Here is a 16,069-nt window from a genome sequence, read left to right as displayed (position 1 = left end):
GGATTCTGGGAGTGAGGGCCATTTGCTGCGCGGTGCTTGCTGGGCGTGAGGTCGCGGCCTGGCGGTTTCTGAGTCTGCGCGGGCTGGAAGGGGAGCGGTTTGAATTTGGCGGCCCGGTGAATGGCGGCGCCTGGCTGCTGGTTTGGCTTCGGCTTTAATCGATTCGGGCAGATTGTTAACCGGAGGGAGCATGAAGCGGACGGGAAAGTACCGGAGCCCTGCCCAGTGACTTGCCCGACGGAAGCCGAAGCGGGGAGGCCGCGCCCCAGCAGTGAGCGGGGAGCCGGCGGTGGGCAGTGTCCGGCGGGTAGCCCCCCTCGGATCAGCCCCGCCTGGAGTCACACAGCCTGCCTGACAGGTTAGTGGCTGGAGGGGGAGGGAGTGAGGCGGGGGAGGGATTGGGGGGGGCGGGGAAAGAGGGAGGGGGGAGTGGGGGGGGGCGGGGAAAGAGGGAGGGGGGAGTGGGGGGGGCGGGGAAAGAGGGAGGGGGGAGTGGGGGGGGCGGGGAAAGAGGGAGGGGGGAGTGGGGGGGGAGGGGGGAGTGGGGGGGGCGGGGAAAGAGGGAGGGGGGAGTGGGGGGGGCGGGGAAAGAGGGAGGGGGGAGGGGGGGGCGGGGAAAGAGGGAGGGGGGAGTGGGGGGGGCGGGGAAAGAGGGAGTGGGGGGGGGCGGGGAAAGAGGGAGTGGGGGGGGCGGGGAAAGAGGGAGGGGGGAGTGGGGGGGCGGGGAAAGAGGGAGTGGGGGGGGGCGGGGAAAGAGGGAGTGGGGGGGGGCGGGGAAAGAGGGAGTGGGGGGGGCGGGGAAAGAGGGAGTGGGGGGGGCGGGGAAAGAGGGAGTGGGGGGGGCGGGGAAAGGGGGAGTGGGGGGGGCGGGGAAAGAGGGAGTGGGGGGGGCGGGGAAAGGGGGAGTGGGGGGAGCGGGGAAAGGGGGAGTGGGGGGGGCGGGGAAGGGGGAGTGGGGGGGCGGGGAAGGGGGAGTGGGGGGGGCGGGGAAGGGGGAGTGGGGGGGGCGGGGAAGGGGAGTGGGGGGGGCGGGGAAGGGGGAGTGGGGGGGGCGGGGAAGGGGGAGTGGGGGGGGCGGGGAAGGGGGAGTGGGGGGGCGGGGAAAGGGGGAGTGGGGGGGGCGGGGAAAGGGGGAGTGGGGGGGGCGGGGAAAGGGGGAGTGGGGGGGGCGGGGAAAGGGGGAGTGGGGGGGGCGGGGAAAGGGGGAGTGGGGGGGGCGGGGAAAGGGGGAGTGGGGGGGGCGGGGAAAGGGGGAGTGGGGGGGGCGGGGAAAGGGGGAGTGGGGGGGCGGGGAAAGGGGGAGTGGGGGGGGCGGGGAAAGGGGGAGTGGGGGGGGCGGGGAAAGGGGGAGTGGGGGGGGCGGGGAAGGGGGAGTGGGGGGGCGGGGAAGGGGGAGTGGGGGGGCGGGGGAAGGGGGAGTGGGGGGGCGGGGGGAAGGGGGAGTGGGGGGCGGGGGAAGGGGGAGTGGGGGGGCGGGGGAAGGGGGAGTGGGGGGGCGGGGGAAGGGGGAGTGGGGGGGCGGGGGAGGGGGGAGTGGGGGGGCGGGGGAGTGGGGGGGGCGGGGGAGGGGGGAGTGGGGGGGCGGGGGAGGGGGGAGTGGGGGGGGCGGGGAAGGGGGAGTGGGGGGGCGGGGAAAGAGGGAGGGGGGTGGGGAAAGAGGGAGGGGGTGGGGAAAGAGGGAAGGGGGAGTGGGGGAGGCGGGAAGGGGGAGTGGGGGAGGCGGGGAAAGAGGGAGGGGGGAGTGGGGGGCGCGGGGAAAGGGGGAGTGGAGGGGGCGGGGAAAGAGGGAGGGGTGTCCCCTCTCAGGATTGAGGATACCCCCCTCTCAGGATTGAGGATACCCCCCATCGTGTTGTGTGGCACTATCCCCCGTGCTAAATGAGATAGATTTCCAACAGACCGAGCAACTCAAGACTGGGCATCCATGAGGTGCTGTGGGCCATCGGCAGCCACAGAATTGTACTCGAACACAATCTGTAACCTCATGGCCCGGCATATCCCCCACTCTACCATTACCACCAAGCCAGGGCATCAACCCTGGTTCAATGAAGAGTGCAGGAGGGCATGAGGTGTCAGCCTGATGAAGCTACAACACAGGACTACTTGCGTGCCAAACAGCAGAAGCAGCAAGTGACGGACAGCTAAGCGATCCCACAACCAACAGATCAGATCTAAGCTCTGCAGCCCCTGCCACATCCAGTCGTGATTGGTGGTGGACAATTAAACAGCTCACTGGAAGAGGAGGCTCCAGAAATAACCCCATCCTCAATGATGGGGGAGCTCAGCACATCAGAGCAAAAGACACGGCTGAAGCATTTGCAACAATCTTCAGCCAGAAGTGCCAAGTGGATGATCCATCTTGGCCTCCTCCTGAGGTCCCCAGCATCATAGATACCAGTCTTCAGCTAATTCAGTTCACTCCACGTGATATCAAGAAACGGCTGAAGGCACTGAACACTGTAAAGGCAATGGGACCTGACGATATTCCAACACTTGTCTCCAGAACTAGCTGCGCCTGTCGCCAAGCTGTTCCAGTACAGCTACATCACTGGCATCGACCTGGCAATGTGAAAAATTGCCCAGGTATGTCCTGTCCTCAAAAAGCAGGACAAAACCAACCCAGCCAATTACCACCCCATCAGCCTATTCTCGATCATCATGGAAGGGGTCGTTGCAGTACTATCAGACAGCACTTACTCAGAAACAACCTGCTCACTGATGCTCAGTTTGGGTTCTGCCAGGGCCACTCAACTCCTGACCTCATTCCAACCTTAGTCCAAACATGGACAAAAGAGCTGAACTCCAGAGGTGAGTTGAAAGTAACTGCTGTTGACATCAAGGCTGCATTTGACTGGGTGTGGCTTCAAGGAGCCATGGCAAAACTGGAGTCAATGGGAATCAGGAGGAAAGTTCTCCACCGATTGGAGTCATACCTAGCACAAAGGAAAATAGTTGCAGTTGTTGGAGGTCACTCATCTCAGTCCCAGAACATCGCTGCAGGAGTTCCTCAGGGTAATGTCCTCAGCCCAACCATGTTCAGCTGCTTCATCAATGACCTTCCTTCCATCATAAGGTTAAATGTAGGGATGATTGCACAATATTCAGCACGATTCTCAACTCCTCAGATACTGAAGCAGTCGGCATCCATATACAGCAAGACCTGGACAACTTTCAGGCTTGGGCTGATAGCTGGCATTCATGCCACACAAATGCCATGCAAAGATCATCTCCAACAAGACAGAATCCAACTATCTTCCCTGACATTCAATGGCATTACCATTGCTGAATACCCCACTAGCAACATCCTGTGGTTTACCATTGACCAGAAACTGAACTGGACTAGCCATATAAATACTGTGGCTTCAAGAGCAGGTCAGAGACTGGGAATCTTGTGACGAGTAACTCACATCCTTACTCCCCAAAGTCTGTCCACCATCTACAAGTCAGGAGTGTGATGGAATACTCTCCACTTGCCTGGATGAGTGCAGCTCCCACAACGCTCAAGAAGCTCATCACCATATTACCCAGTTAGGGATGGGTAATAAATGCTGGCCTAGCCAGCGCTGCCCATGTCCTGTGAAAGAATAAACAAAAAGTTGAGGGCATGTTTCAGGTGAGAGGACATCTCGGGTGAGGGTGGGCATTCTCAGGTGAGGTGGTGGGGGTGCTTGTACAGTGAGTGTGCATCCATTAGATAAATGTGCACCCCTCAGGTGAGTGAGTGTGCACCTTCAGTTGCATGTACAAGTATCTCAGGTATATCAGATGGATTATGAACTAGAGAAGTGTGAAGTTATCCATTTTGGAAGGGAAAATAGAATAGAGATTAGAACTTTTTAAAATGCTGAGACAGAGAAATGTTTGCATTCAGAGGGACCTGGGTATCCTTGTACACAAATCACAAAAAGTTATGAGCAGGTACAGCAACCAATTAGGAAGGCAAATGGTATGTGAGCCTTTAATGCAAAGGGTATTGGAGTTTTTTGGGCTTTGGTTGGGACTACACCTGGAGTACTGTGCAGCTTTGGTCTTGTTCAGTCAAATCACATATAAGCAAGAATTTTGGTGGTCTTTTCATTTTTGCTTCCTTCTAACAGCTCATCCTCCTCCCCGGGAGATTCTCCTGTGTGACCAATGGCTTCTTTCTAAGAGGTTGGAACTGCTTTGTTCTTGCACCAAATCGCATTAATCATGTTAGACATCTGATCCCGGAGCTCATTGTTGGTTTCAGGCAGGCACCACCCATCCCACACTTTGCCTTTATTGCGATGAATTATCTTCCTTAAACTCTCCGTGTCCAGGTCTCTCAGTTGGTAAAACATCAATCCTGTTTTTGCACTCACATTCTGGACCCTGCCATCATAGCAGTTGGCTTCTTCCTTTGGTTAATTGTTTAACTGTTCACCGTCATTCATGAATGGATGTGGTAGGACTGCAGAGCTTCAATCTGATCCGTTGGCCATGGGATTGCTTATCTCTATCTCTGACATGCTGCTTCCACAGTTGAGCATGCCTGTAATCCTGTGTTGTAGCTTCACCAGATTGGCACCTCATTTTCAGGCGCATTCGTCATGAACCACAGTTGGTTGCCTGGCTTGAAGGTGCTTGTAGTGAAGGATATGCCGGGCCCTGAGGTTACAGATTGTGGCGGAATACAAGTCTGTTGGTGCTGATAGTTCACAGTGTCTCATATACGTCCAGGTTTCAGCTACTAGGGATGTTCTGAATCTGTCCCTGTTGTAATCAGATGAGGAGGGGTCGAATGGCTCCCTGCTTTTTCCCTCTCCCCTTCTGACTGCAACAGGTTTTTTTAAAAAAAGGGATATACCTGCCAATTCAATGAGTACTTAACTGTTTACACAGTGTGATTGTAAAAGAACCAATCAGACAGATTGTCTTGAGTTTAACTAAGAAAGAGGTTAGTTTATTATAATTAAACCGATCTAAGTAAAATAATAAAGTACGCACTGACTTTCGCTCACACACACATGTATGGATTACAGAGTTGGGAAGGATAGATTGGCCAAGTTAAGAGTCTATTAAAAAAGGTACAAGTGTTTACAGTTAGTTTAGTGACTCTGCTGGCTTTAGACTGAATCCGGTGGTTTTCTGCTTTCAGTGTCGAGGTGGTTTAAAATTGTAGAAGTTCTTCTGGAGATACAGCTGTGGAGTTAAGTTCTTTCTTTCAAATCTTGTGTCTGTTGCACATGGAGAGAGTCAACAATATCAGGCAGGGCCCAAAGCTGCAAGTTGTAGAGAGAGAGGCAAGAAGACCTGCTGCTTGTCCAGTTCTACAGAAAAAGCATGTGCTTAAAATACACAAAGGGGTTGGCTTGTCATATGACCACCCTCTCCAACTGCCAGTCATTCAAACATGATTGCATATTCCAACTGTAACTTGATTAGCTCATGTCTGGAGAGCGATCTTAAACCAGGGTCCCGTTGTCCAAGCAATTAGTCTTTAATGGTCTCCCAACAGTTGAGTACCTAAGGTGATTGTCAAAGATGCCTTGTTAATGCAACAGGGGATGTGAGTCCCCCACATTCCCCAAGGGGTTATTGCCTTTGATGGTTTCTGCAGACATGCTATCTCCATTTCAATGGGAGTTGGAATGTACAATAATGTAAATCTTGGCTGTGAGTTCAAGTCACTTTTAATCTATGTTTTTTAAAATGTCTGGTTTTTGGAAAAAGTCCACTTTATGTTTCCAGCTGGTGGATTAAAAATCATTTGGCATAAAGCACATCTTCACGACTGTCCCGTTTAGCATGGTAGTAATGCTACACAACATAAGGGAGGGTGTTATCCACATGAAGACAGGATTTTGTTTCATAGTTTCATCAACAAATGCATTTGCGACAGGTAGATTGGTGAGGATTTAGTCAAGTAGATTCTTAACTCGTGTTAGTTTTCTTACCACCTGCCACAAACCAGTCTGGCAGCTATGTCCTTCAAGACTCGGTCAGTAATGGTGCTACCAAGCCAATCTTGGTGATGGACATTGAAGTCTTCCAGAGTACATTCTTTGTTCCTGCTATGTTCGGTGCTTCTTCCAAGTGGAGTTCAACATGGTGTGTACCGACCTGGCTGATGAAGTGTGATAGGTGGTAATCAAGAGGTTTTATTGCTAGTGTTTGATCTGATACCATGAGACTTCATAGGGATTGGAGTCAATGTTGAGGGCTCCCAGGAGCACACCCTCCCAACAATGCTGCAGAGCTATCATACTTCCCCAGGGATGGTGCCTTTACTTCATATCTCTTGATACCTATATCTAACAAAATCTATCAGTTTGAGCCTTGAAGTACTTTGTTTTAATACTGCTATTTCCTGCAACATAGAGATTGCAGCACAGTAGGCCATTTGGCCTACTGCATCTCTGCTGGAAAGAGCACTGCTTCTATTAAGATGAAATATGGTCTATGGGACAAAGTGTTGGAGTGATGCTGGGGTCAGTACCTTCAGGAGAGGAAAAAAGTACAGACTTATAGTAATTTGGTGGCCCATTGTACTCTTGCAGGTCAAACTAAACCCTGTAGAACATGTTCCATCTCATTAACTTTGTTTCATTTTTGTTTCAGGTGATGGATCTGTTTATTTGTTTGGTTTTGTTGATGGTCGCCCTTGGCATCAGGTGTGTAAGCGAGGCAGTCAATGTTGCACAGATATCCTGTCCTCTGAGAAATACTTGCTAATGTTATGGCAGGACAGAGTGGTGTGCTGGGATATCCAAAACCTCTACACCGGAGAGCCCATGGGTGATGCGACTTGGACGAGGGAGTTGAAAGAGGAAGAGAGGCCTATTACAGGTATAGTAAATTAAAATGCAGAGTCTTCACCTGATTCTAATCCTATTGCTCTCCTTTGCTTTCTATAACTTCACATTTTCTGCATTTCTAGGCAATGTTTCCTTGCTGTGTATGTTTGCATAAGTGTCACTGGTTTTCCACTACTTGCCCATGTGACACAGTGTCATTTCAAGGTGCGAATTGGCCTGCATCTACCTTTACCCTTCTAGGTACACTTACTGGATTTGGAGCAGGTACCCTGACTTTTTTTTTAAACATGCCTATTTCTTCCCTCCTGTTACAGGCAGTGTAGTTCAAGTCAGTTGTAATACCCCCTACCAATTGAGACCAATTCACTCAGCAGAGATGGGGTTGAGCTTTTGAATGCGTGTAGCTGAGCTGGTAATTACTGTAACTGAGCTAACAGAGTCTTGCAGTCAGAGCTTCTCGCCTTTAACCTAAATTTTCCTAAGTTTCCTGGGCCCTCAAATAGGTTTCTTAAAATAAAAGTCATAAACATTTAGTTAGTGTGGTGGGAAGATGGTTATTGGAATTGGATTGTGGTGGTTCACAAATTCATATCACCTCAAGTTTACTTCATTGAAGTAATATACATCTACTAAAGCTTTGACACTACTGCTTGCATTATGGCTGTCAGAAGACTTGCTGCTCTTGGTGTCTTTTGGTCTCCATTCATGACCGTTGAAACTTTGTTGTGTGGCTTAAGCTTAGGATCTGACATTGTTGCCTCACCAGCAAGAAGAGGCAGACCTGTTTCAGCGTATGTACAATGAATGAGGCTTCCCCTTTTAAAGTGACACTGTGCAATCAAGCTGTTAATTTTGTTTTTTTGTGTGTGGGGAAGGTGACTGGCCTCCACAGTGACATTACTGACATCAGTTGGAAAACTACAGGTGCACACCCATGGCCCATTTTTTATAATAATACATTTGATGGACCAGCTCTTGGTTAAGACATTGGTAAGATTGACCCTTAGCTGTTAGTGAATAACATTACACTACAACTATTGTTACACCCACTTAACTAGCAAACCTTTTATTGAGTGCTTGTAACTAAAACTAAGTGAATGCTTTCTGACTGGATTAATATCTATTGGTATAGTTCATATTAAGACACTAGGAAAAACAGTTCAGTATGACAGTGTAGTATGTCAACGACTCCTGTAGATGTATGCTGGGTACACTGTACACCAGCCAGCAGAAAATCCTACTGCTGAGAACGACATTTAAACTGTGTGATAGAGGAGTGGGTATTCACTTGCTGATAATCTCATAGCACAGCAGCTGTATAAACATGCTCCACAATGAACTTGATTCTGCTATACAAATACTCAAATGTCCTAATACCCTATACTGCAGAATTGGCTTTTCTGTTGTGAGTAAACATAGAAAATTGAATGGGAGCTTTTGAGTCAAGGGAGCAAAGAGTGGTGATGTGTATGTATCCCAATGTAAATCAGTAGTAGATGAGTTAGCGCTCCCCTCACATTACCCAATGTGTACGACTGATTGAAGCATCTACGTTAACCTACCGGTCGAAAAGAGAATTGAACCTGATTGATGTGGCTTGCTGGTTAAAATGAATGGCTGAGGTTAACGACATGACATATAGGTCCTGACAGTCTCTGATTCTATGCCAAGATGGTAGGGATGCTACATTTAGCCTCACTCTCCTTAAATTAGCAAACAGGAGAAAAACCAGAACACGCTGGGAAAATGTAGCAGGTTTCCCAGTATTTTTGAAGAGAATACCCAAAACCTTAAATTTGTTTTGTTGCTGAAGGACCTATGCATTTACAGCTTTATCATGGCTTGAGAATGGGAATTGTTGGATAGTGATCAGGAGTAGGAACTTGGGCTGAGTTACTGCTCTCTAGCCCAGCTTCACAGAGTTAATCAGAAATACCCTATTGTTTATCTAGATGGATTTGTTAACTCAGCGCAGACCCTGAATCAAACTTTGGGTCTTCCCTATATGACTCAAAGCTGCTTTCCTTTAATTACCAGGGAATAGCAGAGGTAAAACACTTACTTTCTCCCTGTATTTTCTCCCTCTCAGCACTTCCATTGATCCCTGATGGCTATGTTATGACAGCTCCTCCATTTTACAAACCATTGCCACCACAGCTTCGTGCAAGAAAGCTGGCACTTGGCAGTGAGCATGCTATCTTACTGAGCTTTGATTGGACAGTGTATTCCTGGGGCTCAGGACGGTAAGATTTATTCTGTAGCTGTGTGTATGCTGGTACATTTAATGAACCACGTTCTGGATTGTAGGCTCAATATATACAGTCGTTAAAGGATTCAGTAGCAGTCAAGTTTTTGGTTTGAATCTAGTTACTGAAACATGTTTTTGTATCTAATCTTGAGGGATCAGTGTGGCACCCATGTGGGTTAAAACACTGTTTTTCACATCACTTTGAACAGATGGTGGAATTCTCACCTCATTTCTGCTCATAACAAGCTGATGCAAAATAAGAAAATAATTTCCTTATAAGGCTGGGTGTCTGTTATTTTTCTGTTGTGCCTTTTTTTTACTACCTTAAGGTGCTACATAAATGCATATTGTTGCCTTGGATATTAATTTTTTTAATTAGGTTTTAAATTCAGGGTGATAGTGCTTTTATTATCTTTAAAATCAGTTCTGCTTTACCTTTCAAACCATTATTTCAGTCCCTAATTGCTCCAAATTTCATCTTTGATGTTATCTGATTGAATTATATTTTTCTGCACATTATGCACTTGTTGCTTTTTTTGATATTTGACCAGGGTCATTTTGACAGGATCTCTGAAAATGTGGTCATGTCCTGACCTCAGCAGCAGTAACATACAAGTTACATATTGGATTAGGATTAACAAACTGGACTGTATATCTTTGACTGGAGCCAGTTTAAAATTAGTCATCCCACAATAATTTCACATCTGAAATGTGCTGATAATGTCACATAATCTGGCTATAATGAGCATCCCTGATGGCCCACTGGATAATAAAAGCCATAAAAACCTGAAGGTCTAATTTGATTGCTTGCTTTTGCTGAGTTGTTCGATCACAAGTTCAGCTGAATGTTACCATTGGGATGACTGCCTTTGGGTCAGGGAGAATAGTAGCAGTCTGGGTTCCAGCTCCTGCTTAATATCCACTGACTCTTTTGGAAAATTAGCACATTTTGGCAGCATTAGACTTGTCTGTTATAAAATCCCAAGAGTAAATATAGTACCCTGCTGTCATTAATTGTACAGACTTACGCATGAGGGGCTGGAGGGCAGTGAGCACCACTGGAAAAGTACAGCAGCACCTTCAGGATAGAAAAGAGAATCTTGGGAAAAAAATTCTTTTGGGGAAAATGCTTTGTGGGTGTTGGCATGGAGCTGATTTGACATCCCTATAGGTGCTGTGATCTTTTTTAAAAATACTGTTGATAGCATCCTATGATAAATTTGAACACACATCTCCTTCCTCCAAACTCCCAGCTGTTTCAAACCTATTCTATAAGCCCTCCACCTTTCCATTCCCCCCAGCTTTAAAAGCATCCTTTTCTACTATGCTGACTCTCCCACTGTTGTTGACTGTTTCTCCTCTGTGGGACATTTCCCTTGGGACATTTACATTGGTAAAGAACTTCAGGTTGTAAATATCCAAACAGTAGTTGTTTTTCAGCAATGCAACCTTTTTACAGGCATGGTCAGTTGGGACATGGTAGCGTTGAGGACGAAGCAGAGCCACGTATTGTGGAGGCGTTACACGGGCTGGCAATGGCTGAAGTAGCAGCTGGGAGCTGGCATTCTGTGAGTGCAAGTGGTAAGATTTGTCACTGCAGCAACATTTTATTTGCCATATATTTACAGACACCTGATACACCTGTTGTACACAGTTCTCCAACAGTGGGTCTCCTGCTATACTGGAGGCAGATAGTGCAGAATTTATCTTCTGCATCGGAAAACTGCATCAGTATCCTCACTACTGCCTGCTGATAAGGTGTATTTATCTCTATCCCCTAATGGCAGGCCCTGCTGTTAACTGTATATTATTTGGGTGCTTACTTGTATTCAGATGGTGGGCTTTAACTGGTGTTCTGTATATAAGAGCAGACTGAAACTGTGGCTGCTGCCTTTGACTCCAGTTTCATCCTTCACCGCCTGGCTGTCTGAGATCAAACAACTGTTTCATCTACAAGGCTGCACCAAAACAACTTTTCCTCCTGTTTCTTCTCCTTGCACATACTGGGGCATCACCTGCCCCCCAATACCTTGTCCAGGTGGCCATTTTTTTAATGAGTCTAAACGTTGAATTACAGCAGGTTATTCAACTAAGGAAGCCATCAGAGCTGAGCTTGATCTTGTCCTTATTTTAATGCCCAAGGATGGCCATTTTCTAGCAGTAGTTTCAGGATAGTGATCATGAATAGAAACATTGGCTCCTTTTTCCTCAGGGATCCATCTGATGACTTTACTAGGATCAGCTAACTTGGGACAGAGCAAGGATCAACTATGGGACTTCCTGCTCTGTATACTCTAGTACAACACTATGCATTTACCCAATTTAGCAGTTTCTAGTAGTATTTTGTTGAGGACCCATTAATGGTCCACTGAGTGGGGTACTATGATTATTTAGAGCTCCCTCAATAACTGAGAAACCACAGGAATTGAGAACATAACTATTATAAAAGCTAAACATTTGCCATCAGTTAAATATGCAAGTCTGCTTTAGCAATGTATTTCCTTATAACTTGTCATAATTAGATCTTATGTTTTTTTTTTAAATCCTTAGTATCAGGAGACCTATATGTGTGGGGATGGAATGAATCAGGCCAGTTGGGACTGCCAACAAAGTCATGTTCAGAGGAGGAACATCAGAAACGCTCCCAGCAGAAGGTGCTCTCTGGAGAGGGAGAGGGTAAGGAGATGTTGTGTTCCTCTGAAAAGTAAGAACATTTGCAACAAGAATTAAGTTGCAGGATTTGTCTTTAAAGTGCTAGATGTTCCCTGGTTACATTGACACTCTGCACTGTGATAAATACTTGTGTGCAGTATTACCTAAAGAAATGTTTGTTCTGTGTGTAGTGCAGAGACTTGCTGAGTCACTTTACTAGTTTTGAAGAGTCTGTAATCCTACACAAGCAGAGGCATATTTTGCTACTTTGCTAATGTTAGTGATAAAATCAGTGAGTTCTTCACTTAAAATAGGTGGAGGAAAAGATTACCTTTGACTGTGCTTCATATTCCCCTTTCCCTCCCAGAAACACGTGTGTGGTGGTCTTCTCTTGTTGCATTGTGAAAACTTTGTGAAGATAGGTTGCCCCTTGCATATAAGTGCCATACAGAAATGTGGTATATGTTCATTAAGCTTTATGTGACCTTTGATCATATAAGAAATAATTTGTTGTTGTTTGTACTTTTCGTTAAAATGTTCTTTCAAACCTTGTTGCAGAACGTGTTTACACTATTTATAACAGAAGGGTCAGCACCACTGTGTTATTTTGTAATCATAACAAGGAACATAGCAGAACAAAAAGTCTTTGCTAGCAAACTGCATTTTAATATGCCAATCCTTAGTATTGTCTCTTTTTCACCACTCCTCTCTCCTAAAGACACTTATCTGGATACTATTCCATGTATATCGCTTGCCCTCCAGCACCTCACCTGAGTGATTATCCTTGAGCTTACACAATATATTTCAACAGTTTGGTCGTGTGATACGCCACAGCTGACCCTGATTCTGCCCTGTGCATTTTCAAGCGGAGGTTGCTTGATAGAATTCAGGAATTTTTCTTTCCCGAAGCATAGGAAGGCTGAGTGCAACTGCAGTGTCCTTACTATGGTTCCTTTAACTAACTCAATTGACTGTCAATTCCGAAACCTCCCTGGTCTTAGGAACACCGGAGCAGGAGTCGGCCATTCAGCCTGTTGAGCCTGCTCAGTCATTCAATATGATCATGGCTGATCATCCACGTCGGTGCCCTTTTCCCCACACTATCCCCATATCCCAGCGTGGCTCAGCTACTCGCTGTCTTAACTGACTGGGCCATCCATATCCAAATGTCCAACTGTTTTAAATATGTGTTAATTTAGATTCTATCATGCTCTTTTGTATTACAGTATTGCCTCCAACAATAAGTCCAGCATCAGAGGCAGTTGAGGCACTCGTGCCTTTGGAAGTAGCAAAACCATTCCAGAATGGTGATTTCTCCTTCTACCTTGAGCCAAAAGTTCCCAATACCATTTGTTATTGTGCTAGCTTTTTTGAATCTCACTGTGGGCAGGCTGAGTTCTCAGCACATCTCCACAGGACAGTATTTTTTTTTAGTATGTGGTTTCCCCACAGACACTTCAAAGTTGCAAAATTGGTTTTGTGTGAACCAGGTTTTGTGAGGGATTAGCATGTGTAGAATAGTGTTAAAAGTTATTCAGAGCAATTAGATATCTGTGATTCTTACACTCGAATAGTTGATGCAGAATCTGCCCCAATTTAGAAAGGAGACAGATTGAGCATCAATGGGAACCGACAAATTACTCTACTTGTTTTCACTTGATGTGATTCATTAAATGGCCAACGCTTTTGATGATAGTAGTTATAAACAGCAATAAATAAATATGCAGTGTTTGTAAAGGTTAGCTGGTATTTGCATATTTATGTTAAACTTAATCTCTAACTTCAATTTTACACACAGGCACAACGTCCCTGAGTGATGTACGTGACACGGTTGTAAAATCTACAAATGGAAAAGCAGCCAGGAAAGATTTGGATGTGTTCATCTCAATCCAGGCATTTCCTGCACTGCTAGATTTGCCAGAGGAGTTGGAGGTCAGCAAGGTCAGCTGTGGGTCACGACATACTGCGGCCATCACCGGTACGTAACAGTGGGCACTAAATACTGGTTACATATTTCTCTAGGTAAACTGGTCTGAACAAAACTGATTTTGTTTTGATGGTTTCTCAGTGCGTAACCACTAAGCTCCATTGTAAAACGAATCACTTTAATGCTGTGCTAATGTGGAATCTTAACAGAAGTGAAAGGTCTTGGCAGTTCCCTTCCATACTGTCCAGATGAGATGGAAAACTCTGGAGGGTGCCTGATATCATTCCTGACTGAGATTTGGGTTTCCTTGTAATGGTGCAAGCTCGCACAAACAGCAGTGTGATAATTACCAGATAACCTGTTTCTGTGATGTTGATTGAGGGAATGAATGTTGGCCAGGACACCAGGGAGAACTCTCCTGCTTTCCTTCAAACTAGTACTGTGAGATCTTTTATGTCCACCTGAAAGGGCAGATATCCAGCTGATTTCAGTTTCACGCACCGTTTACAGTGATCAGAAAATCTATCCCAAAAAGAGAAAACAAAATCAGAAATGAATAAGCTGGAAATACGCAACAGGACTAAAGGAAGAAAGCCAAATCAATGTGCAAAACCTGTCTTCAGATGCTAATGCGGCCTCTATTTCTGGCACTTTTGTGTCTGTTGTGAACTGTAGTAGCAATTTCAGTCAAGCTCTCGGGTCTTGTTATTTGAATACACTGCCTAGAAATTTCTATGGGATAAATCAGTGAGCATTAGTCTATTTTTTAAATAGTTGGATTTATTTTCATTTCTTTCATGATGTGGAAGCATTCGTTATTGAGATTATTAAGATAATTGATTTCATCGCTAACAAACCTTAGAACTTGAATTTGCATTTGAAATTCTATTTGTGGACTTGGCAAAATGTGGCCTAATCTTCATATTTTATATATGTGTCTATATAAAGATTTTAACATTAGAACTTCTCAGTGAAAGCTCCTAACCCTGTCATTTTCCCTCTTTTCCAGGGGGAGGTAAGCTCTTCACCTGGGGCTGGGGTAAGTATTAATCAAATTGGCAATTGAAACAAGCTTTAGTGTTGATTTTGATTCGGTTAGTAGTCTCCTCTGGACTAGAAGGTTGAGAGTTTGAATTCTTAACCTAACCTGCCAGTCATGAAGTATTCAGCTTTGTTATAAGATGCCATCTTTCGAATCGGTTTCTGTTCTGTTCTGACAGATGTTGAAGGTGCCATGATTCTATTTAAAGAGTGTGCAGCTCTCATTGAGTCCTTCAGCCTAACTATCGCCAAATCAAACAGACAAATTAAGTCATTCATCTCAGTGGTGGGTTGTGGGGATGTTGCTGGTATAAAATTGCGGGGGGGGGCCTGCATTTTCCTATATAACAGTTACTGTGCTTCCAAAGCGATTCATGAGTGAAATGCCTTGAGACTTTCCTGTATGGATGCAAGTATATTATTTTCACAGTAAGTTTTACAGATTGTTTGTTTCTATTTTCCAGGTAGCTATGGGCAGCTTGGCCACGGACAGACTGATAGTTCTGATCTTCCACGGCTTGTTGAGTACTTTGTACAAAACCATCTTTCTGTCCTGGATGTTGTCTGTGGACCGTGGAACACTTTTGTGTTTGCGCGACAGGAATAATTTTAAACCTTGGGTGAATTGTGTTCTTTCAATCACTGGAATAAGGGTGTTTAAGATCGTGTGGAAAATCAGCACAATGGCCCAGTGAGCAATCATGTACTAAACCATAGTAATTGGAAGTGTTGGTTTTTGATTCCCATTATTACCTCGGGCACTAGCAGACATACTCATGGGTTAGGAAGAAGACAGCATTGGCTGTTTCCTGCTGCTGATTTGTTATCCATTGACCTGTATTTGATGCTGCACACGTGCAGGCATCTGATGAGGGCAGAATTGTGGTTACTCCTGTGATAAAATTAATCTGCTGACAATTTTTATCTTGATTTTTGAGGGGAAAGATCACATTGGAGGGACTGAAATACTCACAGGACTGTGACCCTGCAGGAGTCAGCACTTTCAGGATAAGAAAGTGTTGCCAAATGTAAAGCTTTAGTATCAGAACAACATGACTGATATGGGAATGAAGCAACTGATTAGAATCAGAAAATGTTTATAAAAGGCAGCAATAAATTGGAAACTTTGTTAACTTATTAATTCTTATTGATGCAGCAGACAGTGCAAAAAGAACAGATTTCCGGGTATACTGCTCAATTTCACACGTATATGGTTGTAACATCTCAACTCTGGTCTACTCTGTTTTCCTCACTATCCACCCTTCCAACTTGCCTCATCTCTCCACCTTCAAAAAACCGATCTGATCACCTTGACTTAAGCTGCTTCCTGTAGCGCTCTCTCAGCTCATAGCTGAACCCTATTGTGTACATAAATATTCATGCAATATTAAAAATTAAATATTTCATATCAATGGAAATGTT

General features: G+C 45.8%; 1 protein-coding gene across 2 annotated transcripts; it reads left to right on the top strand.

Moving 5' to 3' along the window:
- Positions 1 to 95: 95 nt before the first annotated feature.
- rccd1 (RCC1 domain containing 1) lies at positions 96 to 16,059 on the top strand. Of its 2 annotated transcripts, none has more exons than XR_013573810.1 (8): positions 96 to 358; positions 6,583 to 6,810; positions 8,869 to 9,022; positions 10,487 to 10,608; positions 11,578 to 11,703; positions 13,478 to 13,701; positions 14,616 to 14,645; positions 15,112 to 15,216. XR_013573810.1 is itself a non-coding variant. In XM_078532343.1 (8 exons), exons 1-8 carry the CDS (start codon positions 121 to 123, stop codon positions 15,252 to 15,254), a joined length of 1,221 nt encoding a protein of 406 aa, XP_078388469.1. In that variant the 5' UTR covers positions 96 to 120; the 3' UTR covers positions 15,255 to 16,059. The 2 variants fall into 2 exon arrangements, 1 of the variants encoding a protein (XP_078388469.1); XM_078532343.1 differs by having other exon boundaries at positions 13,478 to 13,657; positions 15,112 to 16,059.
- Positions 16,060 to 16,069: the final 10 nt, after the last annotated feature.

The sequence above is a fragment of the Cetorhinus maximus genome, chromosome 30 (assembly GCF_964194155.1).
Source record: "Cetorhinus maximus chromosome 30, sCetMax3.hap1.1, whole genome shotgun sequence".
NCBI classification, from domain to species: domain Eukaryota; kingdom Metazoa; phylum Chordata; class Chondrichthyes; order Lamniformes; family Cetorhinidae; genus Cetorhinus; species Cetorhinus maximus.
The sequence above is the reverse complement of the archived record's forward strand: the minus strand, read 5'-3'. Positions and strand labels throughout refer to the sequence as shown.

Bases quoted from the DNA above. Each gene is read 5' to 3' on its own strand.
- rccd1 (XM_078532343.1), top strand. From the start codon at position 121: ATGGCGGCGCCTGGCTGCTGGTTTGGCTTCGGCTTTAATCGATTCGGG. The intron at 11,704-13,477 runs GTAAGGAGATGT...TTTTACACACAG, and splicing joins GCTCTCTGGAGAGGGAGAGG to GCACAACGTCCCTGAGTGAT. The intron at 13,658-14,615 runs GTACGTAACAGT...CCTCTTTTCCAG, and splicing joins ACATACTGCGGCCATCACCG to GGGGAGGTAAGCTCTTCACC.